General features: G+C 37.5%; 1 protein-coding gene across 1 annotated transcript in view; it reads right to left on the bottom strand.

Annotated features, from left to right (window-relative positions):
- Window positions 1-1448: 1448 nt before the first annotated feature.
- The window catches only part of SEC63 (SEC63 homolog, protein translocation regulator), a gene marked incomplete at both ends in the record, with an annotated part of 55338 nt that continues 46047 nt past the window's right edge, over window positions 1449-10739 (bottom strand). The window contains 6 exons of the mRNA XM_079532828.1: window positions 1449-1592; window positions 2050-2154; window positions 3044-3142; window positions 8569-8670; window positions 9642-9800; window positions 10507-10665. Coding sequence (XP_079388954.1) covers window positions 1449-1592; window positions 2050-2154; window positions 3044-3142; window positions 8569-8670; window positions 9642-9800; window positions 10507-10665 — 768 coding nt within the window. The remainder of the gene's footprint in view (window positions 1593-2049; window positions 2155-3043; window positions 3143-8568; window positions 8671-9641; window positions 9801-10506; window positions 10666-10739) is intronic.

Here is a 10739-nt window from a genome sequence, read left to right as displayed (position 1 = left end):
CAAGTGTACGAGTCACTTAAAGTAAACCTAGACTTCATACTTGATTTTGAACACCTGACACTGTTTAAGCTTTACAAGTTTTTTTCTGTATGATATGCACTTCAGAAGCACTTTGAAAGATACCATAACCTCATTTAGAACATTTTCAAATTTTATTTGCAACTATTGCAATTACAAAGAATATATCAATGTAAATTTGCATTTAAAGTGACATCCCTTTTTAATAAACAAGGTCACAAATTAGTGCACAGCTGACCTGGCCTTGGGTGATTTTCATAGGATGGAGTTTTCTCTGCATGACAGCTTGTCCCATGTCTCACACCATCGCACTGTCATAGTTGGGAAGAAGAAGAACCTGTCTGTTGCTTTTGACAAGTCACACAATAAACCAACAGCCCTGATTCTCTCTTCCCTGAACTTAATATCTAATCTTTCTAAATGGGTTGGGTAGAATCACTGTCTTATTTACAGACCTGAAGGAGACTGAAAAAAAAATACCTCCAAACTTTAAGAGATGCACATTATTACAAGTGAAAACAGGCATCATTTTTTTCCAGTTTGTTGTTGTTGATGAAAATTCAAAACTGATGCACAACACGCACTCTTTGCATGTTGTACTTTTGGCTTTCCAGCATTTACCTTTTACAAAGGCATTAAACAAAAGCCACCAACTTACGTAGCACATGGTTGCAAAGATGCTTTCAGGTATTCTGTTTATCAAAAGATTCAGAGCTTCTGTTGACCTGGCGAAATAAAGGCTTAAAAATGTTTTAAGCCAGAGTCAAAAAAGTTTGATTTCTATGATTATCTTGGGCATAAAAAGACAACAGTCCTAAAAAAGCAGCCCTCTGGTATAAGTGGAATGTGGCAATAGGTATGGTGTTAATTTATACTAATCAAGTTAAGTAAAACAGATTTTTAAAGCTATGAATGATGTGAGCAGTTTCACAGCAAAATATTGAAAGAATACCACGAAACCAAGTTTGAAAGTTGAGCAGATGTTGTTTCAGTCAACAGAGATGTGTAATGTCAACTACACCAAGATGTCTTCTAAAATAAATTTCTAATGCAGAAAATCTGATTTTAAGTTTTGTCCTAGCTAGTAGTACCTTTTATTTAAATTGGACCCTAACCTCATCAGACGATACATAGCCCACACTTCCAGATATTTATAATAAAAAAGCTTTTATTTTCAATTGAAACAAATGCACCATCCTGCACTCGAAGGCTATAATGAGCCGTAAGCATATTCCAAGGTTGTATCAATGGCAACAGATTTGTTTCACCTCCACTGAGAAGTTACATAATGCACTCTTAATTGGTAAAGAAAAATTAAACTCAGCCTTCTCAAAGCTTCTGTACTGCGTTTCTTGTTTATTGTACAGTTCCACAGTCAGACCAAGAGTTTGCAGTGTGTGCAGATATCGTAGTTAATTAACGGTATTGTTTTAATCATCATCTTCCTCCTCTTCCTCTTCTTCCTCAAAACTGTCTTCAAAGCCCTCGCTGTCTTCCTGGTCCTCATCACCTTCTATTGCTGTATCCCATTGAGGATGATTTTCTGGCACTGGTTTTGCTTCATGAACTTCCAGCTGTAATTGAATTAAGAGAAACAAAGAAAAGAGGAAAAAACAAGTCACAAAAACCACAAACCAGACTAAGAGAATAAAAACAGAAGTAAAAAGGACGTGCTGCACAAAAATGACAGTTAAAAAAAATCTGTTTCTAGTAAAAAGGCATGCTGGATTTTCCTATTAACTGGATGTATGTAGGCAGAGAGAAATTGCACGGCAGAGCTCAAGATTCAAGGCCAGAGCAAATTATATTGCAAAAATTCTGCAATATGAAAAAAAAAGGTGTTAAAATGCACACACTGGGAAGCATCACAAACTTTAGTTCTATTTAATCCAACATAATGTTTCCAACTACTGGGATCAGGCAGATTAAATAAGCAACATTAAAATTAGAACATATTGAATTCTTAAAGATAATGGGGTTGTTTGTTTGTTTGTTTTTAAACAAGTAACACATAATCTCATTAAACATCACCTTCAATGGTTTAATCTGGTCCAAACCCATATACGAATCTGATCTTAAATAAACTGTGTACTGGTAGTTTCCAGGCTTGCCCGGTGCTGGGAATTTCAGCTCCACCTGCAAAACAGAAACCATTCCATGAATTCTTACTACTTTGAAGCGACACATTAAAACAAACAACTGAGTACTCTAATGAACAATAAGTACTACTACAGAATAATACTTTTTTTTTTGAGTTTCTTATGAGTGACATATATCTGAGAATCTCTACACTATAAAATATCTACAGAAAAGAGACTGAATAGCCAAGAACAATAATTCCCATTAAAGACAAATAATGAGTCATTTTTTTCCCCCAATTTAGACCAAAGTAGCTCTACATTTTTCAGTACACAACATCGCCCTGTTATACACTTCCTACATCTTCAAAATCCAAACAGGTTTAAAAATTGAGTCTGCTGGAAGTATTAGCTTAACTCTTCTGTTATTTGAATTGGAACATGAAATCCATTTCGAAAGTACAAAATACACCAAATCTCCAGTTCTCAGAAAAAATGAAAACACAGCAAAAACTTATGGTCTCAGAAAGGCTCATGTGAGCTGAGGCTAATTAATTTGTCACAGCTTCTGTTTTTACAGAAAAAGAGGAGTGAGTATTTCTTACATATTTGAATAACTTTCTCACTCATACAAAATGATCATTTTGTATGAATGTGGGTTTTCATCAGCTATTGATATCACGAAAAAAAAGATATGATCTGAAAACAAAGTTAAAAGGCCTCAATTTTATTTTTTCATTTTTTCCATTATCAGTTTTCACAGTTAAAAGGCTCTTCTCTGCCTCTATCAAAACAGTAAAATTTGTATGACAGTAAACAGTAAAAAGTATGACAAGTATGAAAAAGTTAAAATTTAAATCAATTAAATGTATCTGCATATTTGCATACCATGAGACACTTCAGTGTGGTTTTGTAATATTCAAAAAGTAAATTCTTCCAGTACTGACCTCTTCTTTATCTTTTAGTGTACAAACATGATATGGCATACATATTAGCATCTGCTCCTTCCGATCGGCAATATATAGCCACCACCACTCTTGTTTTTCCTTTCAGAAAGGAAAGAAAATAAAATATTAAGAAAAGACAAGTCACAAAAAGATGCTTCCACACTTGACGACTGGCAGTTATGACTCACTGGGCCTTACAATACGGATACAAAGATTTGTGTGTGTCGGGTCAGGCAGAACGAATGAGTTGAAAACTTTTGGCTACGTATTAACAAAAATAATAGTATATGCTGCATACTAAAAGCAACCAGGTTATCACAAGTAGCTGTTTGACTCCAAAGGCTTCATTCCACATAGCCAGCCTAAGATACCGTGTCAGTCACACAACCATTCTGAAGAATTGTGCCCACAGCGAATTACTGAGCAAATTTCACACTGGAGCAATATCATCCATTCCACATAATACTACCTTGGGTCTTCTGACAGAAACCCAGCCTGGATGAAAAGCGTGCACAGCAAAGCATGCCACAAGACAGTTAAAAGTGTTCTTCCCAGTAAATAATCTTTTTCAGGAAAGCATGTATTGCCTCGGTTTGCTTCTCCTCCTCCTCCAAAAAACAGGAATCTGCCGAAAGTTGTAATTTGGACGTAGCAATGTTTCACTTCAAGGAACTGTATGCAATATTGATATTTGTAAAGGATACCAAACTGTTGTTTATCACACACAGCTTTTAAAAGAACTACAGGTTTTGAAGGTACGACAGGTACTAAAGCAGAATTCCTAAACAATTTAAATGCAGGTCACCCCTCATAAAAGACAGCAAGTTACCACGCAAAAATAATAGTTTATCTCTCAATTGGATTTTTAAGACTGTGGTGCAGTTCAGCAGCAACCATTCTCAAATGGAAACAACTGCACAGCTCCTTTAACCACTGCTGTACATCACTCCTTTAACCACTACTCCTTTTTGGCTAACCCTCTAATATACGTTTTAGAACAACAGCAACAAAATCCTATGTTGATTTAATAAATAAAAGCTTTCTATTGGAAGGTTAGTTTAGTACCACAATGTAAGTATGTAAGTTTCCATAATTCCCTAAAGTCTTCTCTTAAGAAAAAAATAAAAAATAAATAAAAGAACAATACATAGCAAAGAGATGGGGAGATAAAAATAAAACAGTGAGGAAAAGGAACAGAAGACAAGTTTAATAGTCACAACACTATAAATTTACCTTTAAGGAGAAAATGGGGATGAAACACCCTATGCCTTTTAGACAATTCAAATGTTACACTGCTATGTTATGAGACAATTCCTACACACTCTTGAAGGTCTGGTAACTGGTCAGGTTTGTAACAGAGTGAAGCCCTAAAGAGGATGTCTTATCATAGCTATGTAAGTTGAGCTCCAAACCAGAAGACCAATTTTTGTGTATTTATACCACTAACCACCATGTGGATGTTTCAGTGCTGCAAGAATGCTGCTCTTTTGTTTTTAAATCTAACAATATTGGAACATTAATAGGCTGCCCAGAGAGGTAACAGGCTGCCCAGAGAGGTTGTGGATGTCCGTCCCTTGAGATGTTCAAGGCCAGATTGGATGGGGCCCTGGGCAGCCTGGTCTAGTATTAAATGGGGAGGTTGGTGGCCCTGCATGTGGCAGGGGGGTTGGAGATTCATCATCCTTGAGGTCCCTTCCAACCCTGGCCATTCTGTGATTCTGTGGAAGGACTGACTGAAAGGGTGTAGAGGGCTTTAACGACACTGCTAAGCCTTGTCCAAATTCCACAGGTGGAAACCAAATCCTGCTAACGTAGAAGTAGATTTTTTTTTTTCCCCCTCAATAGTCCAAAATTCAGTGTTTTTTTTTTTTCCCTTTTTGAACACTTTAGGACCAGTGTTTCCTGGTCTGAAATCCATATAATGGAAGTAGAAAATAAAGAAAAGAAAAACTTAAATAATTTAATTTTTCTCTTTAAAAGTGGCTAATGGCTAATTTCTATGCAAGAAAAGATTACAGTCACCTCAGTGAAATATTCAACTAGCAAAGCATAGATTTATAACAGCAGAACACACACCATTAACCAAAAGACCCTGATTGGCACTGCTCCATCCCAGAGCAAAGGAGAGTAAAATTGACTCAATATGGTAATGCCCATCCTTCAGTGTATAAAAGTAAAAGCAACTGCATCACAGCAAAGCAACAGCATTACTTTGTGTATTTACAACAGCAGGCACAGAGAACAGGACATAAAACTATTTGGCCACTGCTTGGGTCCAGAATTAGTTACAAACAACTCGTTTCAACTATTCTCAGCGACTTTACTTATGACTGTCCTATATGATTATAAGCCATAAATTATATTAACTCTAAGTTTCAGCAATAAATAATACACTGTCAATTTCCTTAACAGCTGTAGTGGAGAAGTAAAGATATTTACTTCCTAGCCAAGAGGGTTCTAAGAACAGAAAGCTAGACAGTGTAAGTAGTACAAGGACTGCTGTGATGTCACCCAGCAGCAAGGCAGTACCACACAGCTGCTCACTCACTCACCCACAGTGGGGTAGGTGGGGAGAACGGGAGAAAAAGTAAAACTTGTGGGCTGAGATACACAGTTTAATGGAATGGGAAAGGAAGGGAAAGTAATAATAATAATGATAAAAGAATATTTAAATAAGTGACGCACAATGCAACTGCTCACCACACACTGATGCTCACAAGCAGCATCTGTTCCCCCCAAATTCCCCCCACTTTAGTGTCACACGATATGGGATATCCACCTGGCCATTCTGGGTCAGCTGTCCTGCTGCTGGTCCCTCCCAACTCCTTGTTGGCAGGGCACCATGAGAAGCTGAAATGTCCTTGACTCTGTGTCATCACTGCTCAGCAACTAAAACATTGGTGCATTATCAGCATTATTAGCATTCTAAACCCAAAACACAGCAACATACCAGCTACTAGGAAGAAAGTTAACTATCCCTGTTGACACCAGCTTATAGATCACAAAGACATTAATTAATGTTTGAAGGATTCTATAGCATAAACTTTTTGGAAGTAAAACTCCTGAACACAAAGTAATTCTTTACAGAAAGGACAACTGTGCAAGAGTGTGATTTTCTGCTTTCTCATTGGGTGGAATTTCAAGTTTATGTCTGTGAGGATCTGGCAAGCTAACAGGCAAATGGGCAAAATGCCCTTTAACAGATGGGTGCAAGGTTTGGCATGCCAGTAAACCAATATGCTCACAAAATTGGAATAGCAGGGCCAGTTTCTACCTAAAAATGTCAAAACTACAATCTGTGCAGTTTCTGGATTTACGGATGTGGAAGCAGAAGATAATTATTTAGGAACCTGCATAAAGATTCGTCGCTGGCAAAGCAATCAACTGCCTAAAAACTTACATGACGGTGTTAGGACTGCCTCCTGAGGACCATTATATGAGGCTCGGCTACACTCAAATATCCATAAACCTTGGAAATACAGGGATTGATACAACACTTCATCCTTAACACCTCTGAACTGGCAGTGACCACAATATAAGTAACAGTATAAAACACTGAGGGGAAAAAAACCTGCCCAAAGTGCTTTGTTCTTCAGATTTTACAGGTTTGAATATGCTCCAACTGCAGCACTAAGTACAACTGCATTTAACTTTCGGGAAATCAGTGAAGACTGGAAAACTTATAACAGCAATACCATGAGACTACACGTGTATCTTTCAAGTTCAAACATACAGTTCAGTGCTAGATTATTTATTTTTTTTTAGCTACACTACTGTGTTTTTAATCACAAAATCCATCAGCAGCTGTGTGTAACACAGCTGAGGTTTAGGCAGCTTATTTCTTAAGAGCAAGTTAAAGCAAAGTCTCTGATTGAAGCCTGGAAGCTCTGGTGCAGTAAAAGAGAGAAATACTAATTGTCAGCACCTTTCTGGTCCTGGGCTTAGCACTTACTCACTGCTTGAGCATTAAGATTAGTTGTTACAAAATTGGACATCATGAGGCAGCATAATTCTCACATAAGGTCTTTAAGAAGACAGTTTCTTTGGTATAGTTTATAGTATAGTATATATTGCCTGGCTCCTTAGAAACAATTAAGATGAAATCACGTAAGAAAATAAAGGCTAATTGGTCAGATCCCTGATCTTGCAATTACACCCTCACCTCTACAGAGGTCCAGAAGACTCGTGATTCCCACACTTCACTTCCTAAAGTTGGCAGATCTGGTTAAAAGCAGTAGGAATAATAGGATCACAAGCACAGGGACAAAAGGGAATGCAACAAGCATGTGTTTAAAGAGTCCTGGGGAGTGAAGAGGAGGAGTAAGTGTACAGCACCCTTCTCTTCACCCATGTTTTCCTGTTCTTCCTCATCCCAGTCACCTCCTTTAAAAAGGAAGCACAACCTTTTCACACCCTCCAGTTACCAGAGCCAGCACAATGCAGGAGAAGAGATCCTAGATTAGCACCCTAGTCAATCAACAGGGAAGCAAAGGGAACCCTTTAAACCACTGGCCCAGAAAAAAAGCATGCCCAAGCACTCCATTCTGGTTCCAATCTGATCATCCCCCAGAAACCTAACTTACTTGCTCAGAACATAAAAGCCACATTTGAAAAGTCCCACCTTTTTCAAAGTTTCATTGTTGTGATGGGTTTTCAGTTACCTGTGAACTGGTCAGCAGTTTGCATAAGAAACAACCAATTGGACTTTCAACACCTAAGGCTGCCACAGAGACACCACCTTTTATGTACAATCCTGAAGCACTATTCTTAAATACATCCCTGTTTCCTTTCTCTGACACCTCCTCACACCTGCCCTTGTGCTTTTAAGGTCAATAGACAAGACTGTCTATTGCAAGTCTGTGACTGGCTTGCACCACTTCCAGAATACACTCTTGTACAGGGGCAGCTTTGCTAACCCTCTCCAACTTCCAGAACTTCATCTCTAGCTTCACCCTTGTGTTGCCACCATGCTGTTGCACTGAGTCAAGCAGCAAGCCAGAACTACCAGCGATCTAAACAACTTCCCAGACTCTGCTGTCATTACTGTTAACACAGGACAGGAACTCCCTCTCTCACAGATGCTTGCAGTTTGCTAAAGAAGTATTGTTATACCTTAATTCTGTACTAGAGTTGCTGCAGGGCTTTCATGCTCCATAGCACAAAGGGAAGAAAAGTACTATAAATTAGAACCCTGTATCAGAAAAATTGAATTCTGATTTTATCCTTACGTAATAAATCAGCAGAAGAAAACCTTAGCTTTGTTGCTGTCAAGAAGAACTTTTAATTATATACAATTTTGCAAGTCTCTGGGTAGAAAGAATAATGCAACAATAGGTTTTATGAAAGTATCTGAGGGGAGTTAAGAGGATTTTAGAAATTCAAACTTTTAAAATTAAAGATCAGCAACTTTTTCAAGTATTAAAAGACTCTTTAAAAAGCCTCAAATTTCCTGTAAAAATATATAGAGAGCAATTAATTATATAAATTCTTACGACTCACAACCATACAAGTTTTCTATTACTGACCTCAGGAAAAAAGAGACTGTAAACAGGATGTGTTATCTTTGACTTGGTTTCAAGAAGGGCTCGTTCTTTTCTCTGTATACTTTGCTGTAGTTCTTGCCACTCCTGTCAAAGACAAATTTAAAGAGTTACTATGCACTAGCCACCTCCTGGCAAAAAAAAAAAAAACACAACACAAAAAAAAACAACGAACGTGTGTGTATGTGTGTGTCTCTCCATGGAAAAGCTATCTCTGACAAGTTCTCACACTGTGCTACATTATGTATCATGAAAGAAAGAGGCACAGAGATTAGGTTATAAAGTACAATTAAAAAAAAAAAACAAACACCACAACAACGAGTAACAGTAAAACGGTAAAACTTAAGAGATCACTTCTAAGTATTTTAAAAAACAAAAACAAATCACAGATCTGCAGGGTTGTGCACAATCTTTAGAATTCCCCTCTGCGGCACTGCCCACAAACACTATGTAAGCTGTAAGTGCCCTGATGATTTTATTTTTTCAAATCAGAAGCTTATTCTCATCCTCGATGAGGCCTCCAGCTGCCTACGGAGTCTTCTACTGCAAGACCTGTGGTGCAGAAGTCATCTACATCCATAATGCCTCATTCCCAATTGCAAGCTCTTAAGCCACAGTTTCAAAAGACTAAGCTAATTATTAAGAGTAAAGTTTTCATATCAAGCATGTACGATTTCCTTCAACTACTGCATACTTGCAGCAGTATGCAACAGTAACTGCATATAAAGAACAAAGTTCAAAAGAGAGGTTTTATTTCACAATCTGTAGCAGTTAATAATCAAATTAAGCTGAAAGAAACATTATAATCTCTCCCTGAAGTTATTTTTCTCATGTCATTTTTAAGCTTTCTGTCCATGCTTCAAAGACCTTTCACTGTTCTCTCTAAAACAGACAAAGCACTTCTGCCAGAATAAGGACTGAAAACCTCCGGAGTACCAGCATTATTCCTTCATTCTAGTGTTGCCTAGCCTGAGGCGATGCTAGAGGATTAAAACACATTTTCTTTCAATCCTAGTGGTAACATTACCCTTGGAAAAAAAAAAAACCAACAAACTTACAGCTTCATCGTCTTTGTTTTGTTTCTCATCCTGTTCTCTGTCAGATTCCCTGTCACTTCCATCATCTTTCTCACTTTGAGAGTCCCTGTTTGTTTCTTCTTCTTCAGATTCACTTCCTTTATCAGAGATCTCCTCTTCTTCTTCCTTCACAACTACTTCCTAGTGGGGAAAATAACAACAGAAAACACAACTCTTAGTTTGTCTGCATTATGGTAGTATGTAGCATTAACAGCACATGTTTTAAGGTCAAGGCCCTCGCTTCCTATTTGAACAACACTCTTCCTGTATCACAGAGAAGTGTACAGTGAAGATTATTTTTTGACTGCATGTCTTAAGGGGAACAGGGAAGCAATGTCTCTTCTCTGTATGACATCAGCAACATAAATAGGAGAAAACAGTTTGATTTTGAGGTGACATTTCAAAGAAATTATACAAAAAACAGAGAGAACGTAAGAAAAATATCTACAACACAGCCTGAGAGATGGAGAAAACATCATGCGGAGCGAACGTAAAGGTACTAAACTTATTTAATTTACCAGAGGAAAACCTCATCTCCTTTTTGCCCTTAAATGAACAGCAAAAAGTATAGAACTGTTCATCTCCCAGATGGCAGCATAACAAAAGTAATAAAAAGCAAATAAGACGACAGCCTTCTAAACTAGATAGGCACAACTTCCAGTGGGCCACAAGATATACTACTAGGGTCGTTACCTAAAATTTTACCCCTGATTTTTAAATTTCAGGACAGAAAGTACTTCAGAAAACATACTTCATAGAAGAATAGAATTAAGAGACAAAAAACTCTGTCAATTTAGGAACAATAAACTGAACATAAAGTTAAAATATCAATGAATTTATGAGCTACCCCATTAGCTTGCTTTTGTTTCTGCTGTTTCGGTGGCTGCAATGAAGGTGGCACAGGTTTCTTTTTCAATGGCTTCTTTTTCTTTGATTTTGAAGCTTTCTTGGTTCCTTTATTCTTTTGTTGCCATCCTTTGCTCTTAACTTTGTTGCTATCTCCTTGCTGCAAGAAAGCAGTATTTAAAGTATTTTTTTCTGTTCATCAAAATTTCAGGCATTCACTGCACTTCAAGCATT

This window comes from Tetrao urogallus, assembly GCF_951394365.1.
Source record: "Tetrao urogallus genome assembly, chromosome: 2".
Classification (NCBI taxonomy): Eukaryota; Metazoa; Chordata; class Aves; order Galliformes; family Phasianidae; genus Tetrao; species Tetrao urogallus.
The sequence above is the reverse complement of the archived record's forward strand: the minus strand, read 5'-3'. Positions and strand labels throughout refer to the sequence as shown.